This window comes from Cuculus canorus, chromosome Z (assembly GCF_017976375.1).
Source record: "Cuculus canorus isolate bCucCan1 chromosome Z, bCucCan1.pri, whole genome shotgun sequence".
Taxonomy (NCBI): domain Eukaryota; kingdom Metazoa; phylum Chordata; class Aves; order Cuculiformes; family Cuculidae; genus Cuculus; species Cuculus canorus.
The window spans coordinates 52,690,566-52,708,451 of NC_071441.1; the positions used below are offsets into that span (position 1 = coordinate 52,690,566).

The 17,886-nt window shown below is 41.2% G+C and overlaps 1 protein-coding gene across 1 annotated transcript in view; it reads right to left on the bottom strand.

Moving 5' to 3' along the window:
* MCCC2 (methylcrotonyl-CoA carboxylase subunit 2) overlaps positions 1-13,120 on the bottom strand; it is a 34,084-nt gene extending 20,964 nt beyond the window's left edge. The window contains exons 1-6 of the mRNA XM_054054839.1: positions 12,802-13,120; positions 8,616-8,682; positions 5,545-5,629; positions 5,182-5,283; positions 4,488-4,615; positions 1,880-1,992 (exon numbers count right to left, since the gene is read on the bottom strand). Of these exons, the coding sequence (XP_053910814.1) occupies positions 1,880-1,992; positions 4,488-4,615; positions 5,182-5,283; positions 5,545-5,629; positions 8,616-8,682; positions 12,802-12,936 (630 nt within the window). The 5' untranslated portion in view covers positions 12,937-13,120. The remainder of the gene's footprint in view (positions 1-1,879; positions 1,993-4,487; positions 4,616-5,181; positions 5,284-5,544; positions 5,630-8,615; positions 8,683-12,801) is intronic.
* Positions 13,121-17,886: the final 4,766 nt, after the last annotated feature.

A 17,886-nucleotide genomic window follows, 5' to 3' on the forward strand; every position in this document is an offset into this window, starting at 1 on the left:
GATTTCTCTGGAGGCAATGGATTCCAGGATTCTTTGAAAGAGGAAAAGGTGAGTGAAGATCTGAAGTCTGACTTGCTTCCAAAATGTGCTAAAAAGATATCATGGTAACAAATGCAGTTTCCTCAGAAATCATGCAAAACCAATGTCTTCCACGCAAGGAGGAGTCAAATGCAGATGCAATACTGTATCTGTAATAGGTGCGCCTGCTTCAAACTGAAAGGAAGTATTAGATTTGACTTCTTCCTTTTGGATTAGAAGATTCACACAAGCACAGCTTCTCACAGAGAATAAATAAAAATGGCTCCAGCCCAAGCATGCCTCTCAATGACAGACATTGGTAACAATGAAGAAAATTAAGACCTATTTCCACTTTACATTAATGATGAGTTCAACAGTCCAGTATGTCATAACAACGTGCCAGTGAAATGCTTCTATGACAGTACTCAGATTAAAGAGCAAGTTAGCTAAACATTTACTCAACTTCAGGTTCCAACACCTATTTATGAGCCTAAGGTTCTAAAACAATTTTTCTTCTCATCTAGAATATCCTGAAAATTTCCTTTACCCAGCCCATATAAAGTGACAGGCATTGAATTGACAACTACACCTAGAAGCAGGCTCTTTAAGATCATTCAGTGAAAACACCAGCTCACTGCTGAGAATTCAAAAAAACCCAAAGATGTTATGCACTACCGGCAAAGGAGTAGAAAAAGAGAATAGTGTGTATCATTATGCTATATCCACCATTAGCTAACATTTTGAGTAGGCTGGCTCCCTCATCTCAGAAGTGATAGAGACCTGTGAAAAGGTTTACAAAAGAAAAGCTAGGACCATCAAATTTACAGAACGCTCTCTGTTGGAAAAATGGCTAAGTAGGCTTGAATTCCTTGGCCTGCAAAGGGGAGTAAAAGGCAGGCACACGAGAGGGCCACACAACCATATGAAGAGGCTGGGAGCTAAGTCACTAGACAGCAATGCTGTAGGAATGACCTGCTTGTCTGCTTTGCTGGAACGCTCCTTTATTTGGAGGAGGTCATCTTCAAAGACCATGAACTCCTCCGCTCACCCTGGCAGCCTCTTAGAGGTCTGTTGACAATTCCCTTAACAAGTCTAAGACTCTTCTCTTAAGTCCAGGGTATTTATCCTGCCACCTTCCTTCCTCACCTCCATCAGGACCTTATACTCTGCTCTTTGCTTTCTCTGTAGCCAAGGTTGCCATCAGCAATCACATCCTCAAACAGTTCTACATTCTATATGAGTAACAGATCCAGAAGTGCACCTCTCCTAGCACACCACCTGCGTCAAAAAACTGACCCAAATGCACTCCTGAAATAACCATGACACAAACCCACTTCTAAATCCAGGAACTGTGACTAACAGTAATTCTATGCATCATTAATGCATTAGACAAGAATTTCATTGTTAGGGCAGTTTTATCATAGAGCACATCGGTGTATAAATATACACATACTCCTGTGAGCAGAAAGTATGTCTCATTTATTAGACATCATTAAACGGTTCCTCACCTTTACAGTGCTGATGCACAACAGTCAACAGTTTGAAGAGATTTCCTAGCGCTTCCTCACGTGGCCCTACTCACCATATTGTCAAGTCCCTCGTTTTCCCACTCCAAGATAGGAGCTGGTAGGACATGCAATTAACACTAAGGCCAAGAAAGAAGACAGCTTCTCCAAAACTATAATGACTTTTCAAGGGTAGTTATTGTGTTTACAGTGCCTCCAACCCCAGACCACTCTGTCAGGTCAGCATAACACAGTGCTGTGAAAAACAATGCATGGCTACATGACTTGAAATCAAATAAAGGCAGCAACTACAAAAACTAATTAGTACATTTCATTCTCCAGCAAAAGCAAATTACCTGTGGAATTCCTTGTGAGGACATGACTGCTTGATTATAGAAAATACGTCCAAAATGATCTCGATCTGGAAATACTTCTGCTTGCCGAGGTAAATTTGCTCCTCCTGAATCAACTAGAGTGAATGAAGATATATTAACACGTCTTTGAACAGTGTTATATACTTAAGTTGTTGGTAAGGTATCGCCATGTTACTTAAAATATATAGCAATTACTATCATTAAGGCTATACTATTTCTCCACTATCTAAGTATATTAGGATATTCTTCTTGGAAAAAAAAAAGAAAAACAGTAACATGCTCCTCCTCCAAGTAACATCCTACCCAACATTCTAACGGAAAATAAATTTGGATATGCTTAGAGAAGCAATCCTAACTCCCTATACAAACTTCTAAACTCATCTTACTGCAAAACACTTAAACTAAGAACATTTTTCAATGTAGATTTTTAACTCAATTATTCTATTGCAATTCTGTCACATGTCCCAGAAAAGGGCAAGACTAGCCACCACTGATTTCAAGAAGTATAGCATATGTACTTTTATATCCTGATTATAGAGATATACTGAGGACCTTATACTATCCTTAGGAATGTTCATTATGTGGCCTTGCCTCATGATGTGCCCTCCAGCTCAACTATGGCCACCTCTCCACTTCTAAATCATGAAAATGCCTCATGTCGTAACACTCCAAAGAAGAGCAGAAAACTAGAAGTAAACTCAGAGAGAGTCCAAACATCTTTGAAAACTCTGGTTGCTGGTAATTCATTTTTAAATACAAGCAACAGCCTACATGCGCGTTCTCGTGATGCACGACTGCAAATGGTAATGCCCTACATGCAGCTTTACTTGAAACAGAGTTTTGATTGTTTCTCCTGCTGTTGCAGAACCACTGTCCCAAAACAGCATCAGCTCTGGCAAGTAGACAAACTCCAACCTGGTCAACATACCAGTGTTGTGAAATGGGCCATCTCTGAACACAAAAGAAAATGCCCACGCCAGAGACTGACTCGGTGACAAATGTCACCAGGTGCTCATACCAATGAATTAACACTGAGATGGTTACCACTGAGGAAAAAGGCAGTTCAAATGGTATGAAAATTACCAGGTCAGCAAAGTGCTGACTGATGACAAAGGACTCCTTCTTGACCACACAGCTGAAATGAACTGATACAAGCCCAGGTACAGAAATTGCCAAGGCAAAATAATTCACCATGTTTGAGTGAGGAGCAGTGTGTATATATATATATATATATACACACATACAGGGATTATACATCTCAAGGGTGGAAAAGAAAAATTAAACTCTTGTTCAAAGCATATCTGTATCACACACAACTGCTGATAACTCACAAAAAATAGACGAGTTGTCTGAACAGATAGAATTTGCCAATAATTGAGAACAAAAAAAAAAATCATACAGTTGTTTTGCAAACAGCAAAGTTATGTTTCTTGGGGTTTTTTTAATGACTAAGATAAAATTTAGCTCTCCCTTTGCCTCCAAGAGGCTTTCCAATACAGCGTAACAATCCCACGAAGTCCCCACTCACACCGGCCCTGTATCTTCTCTCAGTATTCTTTGCATGTTTGGCCTGCAGCAGGGCAAGAAATTACAAACACTTATGCTGGCCAGGACCTACATTTATGTTGACTATTTAACTATTAATAGTACAAACATCCTGACTAGCAAACCAATTAATACCTCTCAGCTGCTATGTATGCTGCTAAGCCAAGCAGAACACACAAAGACTAACCCATCCTATTTTTTAAACTGAGACAGTAAAAGGTCTTTGTCCTCCGATAATGACCTACACAAAATCCACAGCAACACACACTCTTAAAAATCTCTGTTAAATATGGCTGAAAATGGCAAATGGGTTCTAAACTTATTACTGGGTAGTGAGACTGAAAGACAGACCTTAGCAGAAAGCTTTTGTTTTTGTACAAAAGCAGGCTAAAAAAATAAAACCTATAATATACTACAGACACTTCATATTCTGATCTTAATGTTTAATAAAAGTATATGTATGTAAAACTTACACGAAGGTTTGGCTAAATATCTATTTAAAAGACTAAACTCAAGATACTAAATAAAACACAATCAAACTTCTACTTCAGTAAAAGTCATCCAAAACTGTGAAAATCTGTTGTTGATCCAAACCATCACCGACACTTTTGACACTAGGACTTTTTAAATTTATTTATGTTCTCTCATGCAGATACCTACTCAAGGCAAAGTAACTTTTTTGATATAAACTGTAATTTGAATTAAGACTGGATGAGATTATAGGATGGATTGCTCAAGCATGACAGAAGGGAAAGGAATAACAAAGAAGTCATACAGTGGCATAGTTACAACTGTATCTTGGAACCCAGCCCTATCACAGTGCAGAAAACAGACCTGAAAACCTGTGGGTACCCTCGAGTTACGATTTGCCACCAATCTGTAGAGGTAACACAGTATTGATGAAAATACATTTATGTAAGTGCATCTGGGAGCATTAAGCCAAATCTGGGAACGCATCTGTCTGAATAACATTTATCTAAAGAAGCAGCATCTTATCTAGACATCTGGACCTATCAGATGCAGCTACTTCTGCAACAGGACTTACCCAAATACAGGCAAGGGAGATGGTTTTGCATTGCAATTTCTTGAGCACGTAAATGTTTCTTAACAGTGATGGGATAATAGGTACCACCTTTGACAGTTGCATCATTAGCAACAATTAAGCACTCCACCCTAAAAGTAAAACAAGCTCATGAGAGGAGAGACTATTTCGAACAAATAAGTATATTTGTTGGTTAAGAACTGTAACATGCTAAGGACCCTTGAAGCCCTGATGGCCCTCTCCTGCATTCCCTCAAATAAGCATCACATCAGCAGTCTCAGCACTATGATGTTGTGTTTCACAGTCCCTTAACTCCATAAAATAATACTGTATAGCATCATATTTCATTTCAACAATAGCCCTGGGGGTAATTTTAATGAAGGAAACTAGTTCTTAGCCTAGAATACCTCCATTTTTCTGAAAATTGCCTTACTCCTGCACTAATTTATTCCCTTAATTGGACACTGGAAACATTCTGTGCTCTCTGCTTTAATACGGGACAGACTAACTGAAAAAAACCCATAAAATCACGTCCTTTTAGCTAAGACTGAACAAATTAAGATACCAACTTTGTTGATTTTCTGGGTGTCAGAAACAAAACACTGAAAATTCTAACAGCTTAATACTGGAAACTAAGTAAAATTATACCTTGTTCCTTTTCATATCATCAATAATGTAGATCACTAGTATCTCTCACCCAGATACTCGTCCAATGCCTGTGATAATGCCTCCTGCTGGTACCTCTTCATTACCATACAACTGGTAACCTGCGAACTGAGAGAATTCCAAGAATGGAGACCTGAATAATGACAAACACAACATGACTTTAAAAAGGTATCAGCCATGTTTGTCACTAAATCTCACTTAAAAGGTCAAATCTTTCAAAATTAGATTTTTTTAGAAAAAGAGACGAGTCTTTCAATGAACACTTCTGTTAAATTTTAATTGTGTTGTTTGCCAGTGTTTACAGAAACAAAAGAGAAAACATGCCTGTTACAGTATGTACCATCAAAAGGGAACCTGAAGTGTTTTTTTTTGTTTTTAGGGACAAAGTACCTACCCGGGATCAATAAGCCTGTCAATTCTCTCTCTGGGTAACAGCTTTCCTCTTGACGTGTGAAGCTTACGAGCTCTTTCTCCACCTCCTATGATAAAATAGTAAATTGCTAGATTTACTATGGACACAGATAGATAAATTACCACTTATATTAAAACTCAGAATGGAAATACTGATGAGCTCCCAGTTTTGAAGTATGGACCTTAATAATGAATTTAATAAATAACAGTTTTCACTTCAAACCAGATTTAAGGTACTGATAAAAATGCTTGCTTTTCAGAATCTACTCCATTTTCCCCCTCATTTTTTATAGTTAGTCTTAAGGTAAAGACTTGAATAAATACAGTTGTCTGAAACTTCTCCCACTGCTTAGCAATGAACAGAAGCATCGAAATCACATATGCACACACAAAAGCACAACAGTAAGAACCATAAGAAATACTCTTCCCCCAATTGGTTCAATATTGCTATAGTGAATTCAGTCTTGAAAGACCCAAAGCAATCTGGATTCAATTCCTTAGACCACTCCAAAACGGTATCAGAGTTCAGACATACAGAATTTAATATCAAATTTATCTTTGCTTCATTTCAGCTCTTAAATTGAGGTCATCCTAAATCACATCTTTTGCTCTCTAGAGCTTTGTGTCGTTTGATACCTAAGATTTGTTGAAACACCTCAGCCTCTTTGTAACAAATGGTCTATGCACATAGATCACCGATCTGCCTCATCACTAAAACTGTTTTCCCCATCCAAAATAAATAAGGTGCTATTTTGCTAATATTGCTTCTAAGACTTCAATATTTCTTTGTCAGCTAAGCATCACTGAAACAGGGGTTTTAAGCCTAGCTTTCACTCTCTCTCTTACTTCCTTTCTTGATCACTATGCACATCATTTCGTACCTGTTAGGCATGCCAGAAAGCCCACAATTTACTTCTGATTCAGCCTGTCCATTAGATCTCCACAGTCAGCCCTAAGTCTAAACCTTCTAAATCTTTCTGTGCAAGCATCTTAAGATATCATCTCCCATATCCACCCACAGAGCTAACGCTCTCATCCAAGTTCTCAACACCCCACATCATGACACCTACAACATTTTCTCTGACCTCTATCTTGCCTTTCTTATTCACGCCCAGAAGTGATGCTGCAAAAATACTTTTTTATCCTGTTATTTGCCATCTCTGTGCACCCTCTCTCTTTACACACCCATCATAAATGCTTCCCCTCTAGGCCATTCTATTTCAAGACGTTTACTCTACCCTACAGTAGCCTCCACTTCGCAGGTTGTGAGAAACAGCATCCTTGCCAATTTAACAAACTCGGAGGCATTTAATTTGAATTCTCTTGTTTAATTTCTCCTTTACAGTAATGTTTACATAAACTTCACTGTGACTGTTGACATGCTATGATTGTTGTCAGTCATGGAGACTAAAAGTATCTCAGCTGCTTCTTGTGGCTACCATCAGAAATCTATCCATTGAAATTTACCATAGCAGGAACCACCTTCCTGGGTGGTTTCACAGAGGGGGATTACTCAGTAGAATGGTGTATGGGTTCAGAAATACCCTACCCACTGAAGTAACAGACAAAAAAAAGAAGCATTCATTACAAAGGCCTAAGCAAGTGCTCATCCTCAAAAAGACAGATCTTACAAAGAAGAAAATGTCACACTTATCCTTCAAAATTATCCAAAGTAAGTACCTAATTCTTCTCATATACTTATATGACCAGCAAAGCAATCTCAATCTATGCCACTCAAAACAGTGTTTTAACATCTCAGTAGAGCTCCCCGAGATAGAGAAAAGGTGAGGGGTGAGGGCCACACTCTTGTCCTGTTACCATGTAATGTGCAAGAATAGGAAAACATGCAGCAGTGAAGAAGGCCACAACCATGAACCACACAGGGAACTGCTGAACAGTCCACACTCATAAAAGACAGAAAGGTAAGTCCATGGGTTTCAGCACCTCCACAGGAATCCTGGTGTTTTGTTTCACAGCAAGCAAGAAAAAAACAATAAACACAAAATCTTAACTGTGCTTCGTTCCAAAACTGTAAAAGAAATCACAGTCTATAAGAAACACTGTATGAAGAGACAGACAGTATCAAGACAGACAGAAGAAAGTGAGAATTATAACTGCATCTCAACCTCCAGCAACAAGACATAAGCATTTATAAACTACTTTCATTTTACCGTCTCCTTTAATTATAGTCAAGTGTAATTAATTCTGGCAGTCTTGCAAGACAAGATGACAGATTTCAATCTTTTAAGCTATTACAGACCTGCTTCTGTTTACCAACACAACTACAGCTAGGGTCTTTGAAAATCCTCTCTGCCTGTGAAGAGACTAAAAGGCAACTTGAAGCACATTTGAAACACCAATTTGTTATAAAAGTACGCAACAGTGGATGAAGCAAGTAAGCAGGTGAAGTGCAAAGTGCATCATTAAATGCCTTTTATTAATAATCCTATCTATGTAAAAAAAAAAAAACCTTGCCATCAGAAACATACATTCCATTGACTATCAGGATCTTAACCAACTAAAAAACTAACCGACTCTAAACATCCAGTTTTCACTTCCTACTCTCTCACTTTTTACCTCCTTGGCAATGAAATTAATCTTCTGTTTGACTAAATCGGCCTTGCTTTCACTTACATCTGCTTCCAGTAATTTACGAATCTGCTTGCATTAGGCTATTGCTCTGATACTCAACAGGCAAAGAAAAAAAAAATGTGTTTATACACTACACACGGTGGTAAACAAAGACGTGCTAATGGTACACATATTTTTCTTAGCTAGCCTGAGTTACTTAAAAAAAAGCCTAAATCCTGAAACAAGTTAGCTTGGATGTAAACCTTTTAAGACTTTCAACCAACTAAAGACAGTAAATCTAGATTTAAACAGATAAAAAAAATCAGTATTACTACTATAATCCAGCAAATAAGCCATACCCAAATGAACTGATTAATGAACGTATGAATGAGCTGATTAATGAATGTAGAGCTACAGGGGAAAATCCAAAGACTAAAATTGGGTTGGGACCAAATGTTCTAAATGCTAGACTATCATACTTACCTAACCTGATTTTTTCTGCTTGCTCTTTGAGTTCTGTTACCAGTGCTTTCATTCGTTCATAGTTTTCCTAAGTGGGAGAAAAACGAGCATTTTAAGTTCAGTCAAGAGTGAAAACATTGTTCTTTAATAAATAACCCAGAAAGCACAGGGTTTCTCTTCTAATTTCATTTTAGCTTATTAAATACTAGCTCTGTACTGTCCTTCAAGTAATAACATTCCTATCTATGTACTGCCTTTCCTCAAAGACCCCAAAGCATTTAATAAACATGCTTTGCAAAAACTCTTAGTGCATTAGGATTATAAAAGAATATTCCAGATGTAATAAACAAAAACAGAATTAGTCACTACAGAGTTGAAGTGCTATTTTTCATGGTTTTTTTTTCTTTTTGCAGATGTGTTTGCTTCTTTAACCTAATATGACTGATCCAGTATTGAGCTTACCATTTCTATCAGAATTATCAAAAACTCTGTGTGCTCATTAGTAGAGGATTTTTACCATTTCTTAGGAACTAAAAGTTATTAGCCAAGCTAAATTTGTTTGGGGGTTGTTTTTTTGCCCCCAGACATACTGAGCTATGTTACCTCTTTGAAAAGTGTAACTGCAATAAAGAAATGTAATAAATACTGCATAACCCACTCACTCCCCATACTACCTTATCTAATGCTTACTTAGAAAATATTAGACTCTATTTTGACAGACTCAAAAATGTGTTGAGTCATCTGGAACACTCGAAACTAAGGTTTCCCCTAGAAGCAACAAGTGTTGCAGACAAGTTTGTTCAGCTCTGTCTCTGAAAGGCACTAAGATGCAAAGCAGTAAGAAAAACAGGTATACAGGCACCTCACATTCAAACCGTTCTAGCTGCACAGTAAAACTGTCAGAGGAACACATTTCTCCCCCTTTTTAATTGCAACAAATAGATTAAAAATATTGTACTGAAAGGTAAAAACATATCAGGTAAAACCAGGTCTTGGCAATTTTATCAGCTCTTATACACAACTAATATGCGAGGTCAGCATTTAGAGGTCATCCAGCAAGACCAAGGTGACATAGTGAAACACCAACTCCAACTCCTGCGCTCCTGCTGGCTCTTCGGAAGGATTCTCCATCTTCTAGCAAAGCACTACCTCTGATACGGCTCGCAGCCTGCACTTGCATGAATTTTGCACACTCAATTGCTAGCCAACACCTAACATCTCAAAATACCAGCCTCAGTTAACCAAATCTCTGATGTGCAGTGCCACTCTGCAGCCCCTGATTACCAAGGACACAGGAGAGCACCAGACTTCTGCATCTCCTCCCTCCCTTGTAAGGCTGTATAAGTATGTCCACCCCAGTATTACACTTTGTCTGGTTCTTTCCACACTATAATCCTCCACTTCCCTGTCACACCAAGAGCACAGCTCCAACACCTACCGCTGTACCTGTTTTTCTCCTCCTGACCTGCACTGACCTACTGGCAGGCGTACCACTGTCACAGCATCCAAAAAACAAGGACAAAACAAGCCACATTTCGTTAATTTGACTGTGCCACTACCAGAAGAGGCTATGGACAGCACCCACAGCCACACGCAGCACTGAAGAAAACAAAATCTGCTTTTATTCCTTTCCAAAAGACTCGCTTCCTCTTTTTTTTTCGATTGTTGTTTTTTTCTCTTGTGAAAAATCAGTAAAACAGCCATTATCATTCCATACTTTCAAAAACCTGCAGTTGCCACAACACCTGATTTTATTTTATGTGTGAGTGTCTGGCCTCTCCAGCTGTCTCACTTCACAGCGTTACACCCAAGGTATTTTCCATGTTCTCCTTGTTCAGTTTATTCTCTCTAAAGACACTCGCCCTTTGCACACAATACTGAGCTTAAAAACTCACCTTTGACAGAGGAGTAAAGAAGCAGCTAAAATGGCAGAAGAAATTAAAAGGAGCACAGCAGTCCCAATTATTCACTTGTTTATTAGACTCTGAATTAACACCTGACTGTAGCTACTTTAGCTATTCTATATGAAAAATTGTGACTTTTTTAGATCACCTGTAAAATTATCGCACTCAAATACCTGAGTTGCTTAAATTCACTTAATTTCTATCCTTATCTTTCATGCCTTTAGCCAGCACACGACTTCACTATAATTTACAAAGGAAAAGTAGAGATGCCTTGAAATCCTACTGCAGGTTTTTAATACATACAGAAAAGGCTCCTCTCAGACCAAATGTGCCAGGTTTACCATACATTTATGGGCTCCTCATTAATTAACAATAAAAAGGCCAATTAAGTGACTGAAGTTCTTTGTGGAAACTGGCCCTTGCACCCCTAAGCTGAATAAAATTCTGCTGTTAGTAAGAAGGCTCCTACAAACTTTAAAGCATGATCAAGAGGCAAAACCGACAGACTAATCCTATAGTTATTGCATGAGCCAACCCAATTGCTGCAACACAAACAGAGCTGCTGTAAGAGCTATACTCAGAATCTTCGCATAGATTTTCCTTTATTTTCCAGAATTTCAGACTTACTCCACTTTTACATTACTTTTCTCTGTCTGGTTTGAAAGACAGTTTACACAGCCTGTCTAGCTGCATTCACAGCCAAAAAGGCAAACATTAGCTAAAGAAGGCAAGACCTTCATCATGTACCATTACACCTTCTTGTGCTTGCATTGTTGTTCCCTCTATTACTTTGATTGCAGATGGTTTAGTATCTCACAGCAGGAACCTCAGCTCTCTGTGTTTGTAAAGCACTACATGCATTTACAGTGTTCTGTAAATTATTTCTATCAAATACTAACACTATTAGCTATTTCAGTGGTTGAATGACGTATTAGATGTACCCAAGTAAGTGACTTTGTCAAGCAGCGCTAGGCAAACTTTTCCTGTCTTGACATCTTTTTGGAAGTGGCTGCCAAAATACATGAATACCACAAAAAGTAAAAAATGCCTTCCACAAAAGTTACCATGAAATCACAAGTGTACAGCCACAAATGCAAATCCAGCAACAGCTTAGTCGAGTAAACACAATTATTAAAATACTTTTTTTGTATGCAAAATATGAAAACACACAAGTTCTGTATGTGTGTATATATACACATACTGAAATGTCACAGAAGTTTCAGTTGATTTCTATCGCAAAATTTAGTGTCTGCAAAACCAAACACAGAACCAAAGGAAATACTTCAGTAGGAATACGTTGTTGATTCAGTAGCTGTTTGATATTTTACTTGGAATAAATCTGAAAACAAATGCATGCCCTTGTACTAGTTTTGATGCACACCCAACACTGTTATTCTTGGCCTAATTATAAACTCCATTTTTATCTTAAACAGGTGACATTAATAATGCCCCATTAAAAATAAACAATTTACACCAGAAGTAAGTACTGTTCTCTTCGCAAAGACAACTGTAATTCCACCTATCTCTCCTTTTCTCTGCTCTTTCCTGGAAGCAGCGCCATGACTTTATGAAACTATCCCACCTGTCTCCAACTTGGGGATGGATGTACACACAAGGAATTCTCCGACTTTGCCTTCCACCACTCACCCACTCGTCTCTGCTTCACGTGCTCCGTATCCACCGTATCCCCCGCACCTGCCTGGGCCCAAACAAGAACCTGCGCGGTGTCAGCGCGTCTGATACCGAAAATGCCGCAAATAAAACTCTCTAAGGCTCTTTCTGGAGTTTCGGAAAGCAAGCATCCTCTACCAAGGCTGGGCAACACGAGGCAGGGATCTCCGCTGATCCTGTGCAGCAAGACAAGAGCTGGGGACAGGGTGTAATTCCACTTACACGCTGATGTATGAATTTACCCAGAAATCTTATGTACATTCTATTCCTTTCCAAGGGCTGATTTCAATGTCATTATGGGCTTCACAACAGTCAAATCCCTTGCCGATTCGGAGGTGGACCTTGCCTTTGAGACGGGGAAAGGCTGCGAACAGAGGGGGTTCCAGCAGACACACCTGCTCAGCACAGACCGCACTGAGCACAAAAGGTATCGTCCCCAAGGGATGAAGAGCGTCCCGAAAAACTCTGTCTGAAGGAAAACCTGCCATCAGAGGGACGTTCTGTCTAACTTTCGAAGAACGCTATTACTTAGATGAAACTTTACTTTAGCTTAAACACACCGACACCGCTCTGTGTGCCCCTCCCCCCCAGAGGGCGGCCCGGCCCCTCCGCGGCTGCGGGCCCGGCCATACCTGGTAGAGCGCGGAGCCCGCGTCGGGGGCCGAGCCCACGGCTGCCACGGCATCGCCGCGGTACGCACGGGCGGGCGGCAAGGCGCGGCAGGGCAGCCGCCAGCCCCACAGCAGGCGCCGCAGGCCCAGGAGCATGGTGGCCGAGCGCAGCCGAGCCCAGATGACCGGAGCCGAAGGGAGCCAAGCACAGCCGAAGGGAGCCGAGCGCAGCCGAAGGGAGCCGAGCGCCCAGCCGAAAGGAGCCGAGCCCAGCCGGAGGGAGCCGAGCGGGGCCGGAGCGGCCGCCCCTCCCCGTCCGCAGCCAATAGGCAGCACGGGGCCGCGGCGGCTGCTCGGCTGCGAGAAGTCCTAGGGGAGTCCTGCTCGCGCACCTCGCCTTTCCGAGCTGGGATATGGATGCTGAGGCGGGAGCGGGAAATTGGGTTTGAAACTCAGCCCCTCAGCGCTGGATCATGGAAGGGGTTGGGGTGGACGGGACCTCGAAGCCCCCCCAGGGCCTGGGGCGCCTCTTGCCAGGCGTTTAGGGCGTGTCGGGCCTGGGCTTGTACGTTTCCAGGGATGGGGCATCCACAACTGCCCTGGGCAACCTGTGCCAGTGCCTTACCACCCTCGTGGTGAAGGTCTTCCCTCTGTCTAGTCTTAATCTCCCCTTTTCCACTTTAAAGCCATTCCCTTAGTCCTGTGGCATGGCACGGAGCAATAAGACAAGGGGCAAAACTGGAGAGGGGCAGATTTAGACCGGACAGAAGGAGGAATATCTTCATTATGAGGGTGGTGAGGCACTGGCACAGGTTGCCCAGGGAAGCTTTGGCTGCCCTATCCCTGGAGGTGTTCAAGGCCAGGATGGATGGGGCCTTGGGCAGCCTGGTCCGGTGGGAGGTGTCCCTGCCCATGGCAGGGGGGCTGGAACTGGATCATCTTTAAGGTCCCTTCCAACCCAAACCATTTTATGATTCTATCGCTATACACATAGGATTTACAACGAGAGAATGCCGGGACCTCAGATAACGGGTAGATTAAACTCTATTCTACAACAAAACCGAACCCCACTAAACACAGCAAAGCTCTTGCTTCTGTGCTCTCAGCTGGACACGCCTAACAAGCAGACCTGCATGCACCCCAGTGGGGCAGCCGGGACTTCGGCTACGCATTGAGCCCACACTTTCACTAACATACTATGCCTCTGAGCATTTAGAAACCACAAACGACATTCCAAGAAACAGAAACACAGGTAATAAAAAATAATTTATTCATATAATTTACATACAGAAGATGACTACTCTTTTTTTGAAACAGAAAGCTTGTTTGCAATGATACAGGGTGCCAGACAAAGCAAATCAGTCATTGCCACATCTTTGTAAAAATGCTAAACTAACAGCCATTGGGATTTCACTGAACTTATATCCTTCACCATTATAATGCTTATACAGAAAAGAGAACACAAAGTTGTCTTATCTCTGTTCAAATTAAAATTCTCTAACAAAGTGCATGTATTTTACTGCAGGGGAAAAAAAAGTGTAACCCCGATTAACAAGGTAGATAAGGCACCTTAAATCTTAGTAATGAAATAGTTGGGTTTTTTTCCTTTTAATATGAATGCAAACTAAAATGTATGCAACTAAACACAGAATGGTTTACACCTCAGAAAGTACTGAGGGCAATTATTTTATAGCCACTCCCCACAAATCTATTTTACTCTATCAGTATAAGTAATTTAAACATGCCACATGTATCAGGAGCTAAACACTTGCATATATAAAATAATATCTACAAAATATACAATACATGGACATTTATGTATAGGTTAATCTATTTCATTGTGTTTACAGTAAGACAATATTTAGTTAAACATTTCAAGTTAAATGGATTAGGCAAAGCATACTGCCTAAATTTGTCTGAACAGAAACCGTCTGTGGTCGTGGGGTTTTTTGGGTGGAGGTTGGCACTATGCTTTTGAATAAGTTATTTACATTGGGACTGTTGGTCCCTTTTTGTCATCTCAAGAGGATACTGCTGCTTGCCACAGCTGATGGACAGAAGCCTGATAACACAGCAATTTGCAGTAACAGCATCTTTTCTGCGTATTTTCCTCATTCACAAAATTTTAAAGGCTCCTTGAGAAGTCTTGCCAATAACTTCTAAAAAGGCAAACGTTCTCAAGCTTCATCAAGATTAAATAGATATTTATATGAAAATATTTGCCAGTAAATGATTATCCAGTCCAAAGCTGAAGATAGGCTTCTTGAGAGCATAACAATACCATTTAAACATCAGTTTCACTTGATACTAAATCTATGTTTTACACAAGTACCTACTGGTATTAACAGGACAAAAATTTACACAAACTGCACAGTCATTTTTGTGTAATAAGGAGTTTCAAAATAAATACTGCATCTTTCAGTGACGTCCTGACATTAGGACTGCATGGACCTTGTTAATTCATCGAGACAATCTTTTTGACAAGGTAAGTAAAAAAATTAGACAAACATCTAAAGATACACCAGCATTTTATAGTGAATCACAGTACAAGTAGACATGCAACATGAGAAATATCATTCAAATTCAACTGCTTCAAAGCAGCAAATCCCCAAAGCAATCACATTGGTCATGGTTTAAATGCTATCTTTGTCCTACTTTGCACAAGGGAAACTAAGGAAGTCAGTAGAGATACAAACACCTATATGTAAAACCAAAGAAAAGAAATGGTATCTATCCCCTTGTTTTCAAATTTAGGAGGAAGTTAGCACTCATACTAGGAAATATTAACCTCTTCCTCCCAATCCAAAAGGACAGTTGCAAAGACAGACATTGTGTAGCATCTTTTAGTAAACTGTATTTTTCTGGTTGTCCTCAGTACATTTTTAAAGAATTAAACCCATCTGGCTTTTCAAGTTAGGATCTTTTAATTTATGTCATTAAAAACTCTTACAAAAATACATAATTTGGAAATGCTAATAAAAATACCTGCAGTGCTGAACACATCTTTGTATTTACTACACTATCTTCCAGTATTTGCATCGTGATCTAGGTTCATCCTTACTGTACCTTACTAACATAACATACTTCACAAAAAGAAGTAAAGAACTTGTATAACCAGTACCACAAGCTTTAGCATTAAAATTCAAAGAGACTTGTCAGAAAATTAAGCATTTTTTCATTGCACTTTTCTGGAAATAGTCATGCACCCATTCTCATCACAACTTCCTCGCACAACTGGTTAGTGAACCAACAAGGGAGGGTGCCTTCCTAGACCTGCTGTTTGCGAACAGAGAAGGTCTTGTTGGGGATCTGACGGTTGGAGGACGCCTGGGACTACACGATCATGAGATGATAGGGTTTTCAGTTCTAGGTGGGATAAAGAAGGGGACTAACAAAACTATCACATTAAACTTCCAGAGGGCAGACTTTGGCCTGTTCAGAAGGTTGGTTAGCAAAGTCCCATGGGAAACAGTCCTTCAGGGCAAGGGAGCCCACGAGGGTTGGGCGCTCTTGAAAAATGAAATCCTAGCAGCTCAAGAGCAGGCCATCCCTGTGTTCCAGAAAAGGAGCCGGCAGGGGGAAAAGCCAGCTTGGTGGAGCAGGGAGATCTCAAGATGTGTCAATAATAAGAAGAAGCTCTATGTGCTTTGGAGGAAAGGACAGGCATCTTGGGTGGACTACAGGGAGGAAGTGAGATCGTGCAGGGAAAAAATCAGGAGGGCCAAGGCCCAACTAGAAATCAAATTGGCTAAGTCTGTGAAAGACAACAAAAAGTCTTTCTACAAATACATTAACAGGAAAAGGAGGACGAGGGAGAATATCCAGTCCCTATTGGAGGCAGAAGGAACAACAGTGATAGGGGATAAGGCTGAGGTACTTAATGCCTTCTTCGCCTCAGTCTTTAATAGCAAAGAAAGTTGTTCCTTCTGTTTACAAACCCAAGAGTTAGAGGAGCAGAATGAGGCTCCCGTGATCCAAGAGGAGGTGGTTAGAGACTTGCTTGCCCAGCTAGACGCCCACAAGTCTATGGGGCCGGATGAGATCCACCCAAGAGTATTAAAGGAGCTGGCGGATGTCCTTTCCAAACCCCCTTCCATCATCTTCCAGAGGTCCTGGCTGACTGGGGAAGTTCCACTAGACTGGAGGCTGGCTAATGTTGTGCCCATCTACAAGAAGGGAACTACAGGCCTGTCAGTCTCACCTCGGTGCCGGGGAAAGTCATGGAACGGGTAATCTTGAGTGCTATCATGAAGCACATGTAAGAGAACCGGGTGATCAGGCCCAGTCAACATGGGTTTACAAAGGGCAGATCTTGCCAAACTAACCTGATCACCTTCTATGACAAAATTACTCGACTACTGGATGGGGGAAAGGCTGTGGATGTAGTCTTCTTGGACTTCAGTAAAGCCTTTGACACAGTTTCTCACAGCATTCTGCTTCAGAAACTGTCAGCCTCTGGCCTGGACAGGCACACACTCTCCTGGGTTGAATACTGGTTGGATGGCCGGGCCCAGAGAGTGGTGGTCAATGGAGTTAACTCCAGCTGGAGGCCAGTTACAGGTGGGGTTCCCCAGGGCTCAGTACTGGGTCCAGCTCTGTTCAATGTCTTTATCAATGACCTGGATGAAGGCATTGAGTGCACCCTTAGCAAGTTTGCAGATGACACTAAGCTGGGAGGAAGTGTGGATCTGCTGGGGGGTAGGGAGGCACTGCAAAGGGATCTGAACAGGCTGGACCGCTGGGCCGAGACCAATGGCATGAGGTTTAACAAGGCCAAATGCTGGGTCCTGCACTTGGGGCACAACAACCCTATGCAGTGCTACAGACTGGGGGAAGAGTGGCTGGAGAGCTGCATGGAAGAGAAAGACCTGGGGGTGCTGGTTGACAGCTGACTGAACATGAGCCAGCAGTGTGCCCAGGTGGCCAATGGAATCTTGGCTTGTATCAGAAATGGGGTCACCAGCAGGTCCAGGGAGGTTATTCTCCCTCTGTACTCGGCACTGGTGAGACCGCACCTCGAATACTGTGTTCAGTTCTGGACCCCTCACCACAAGAAGGATGTTGAGGCTCTGGAGCGTGTCCAGAGAAGAGCAACGAAGCTGGTGA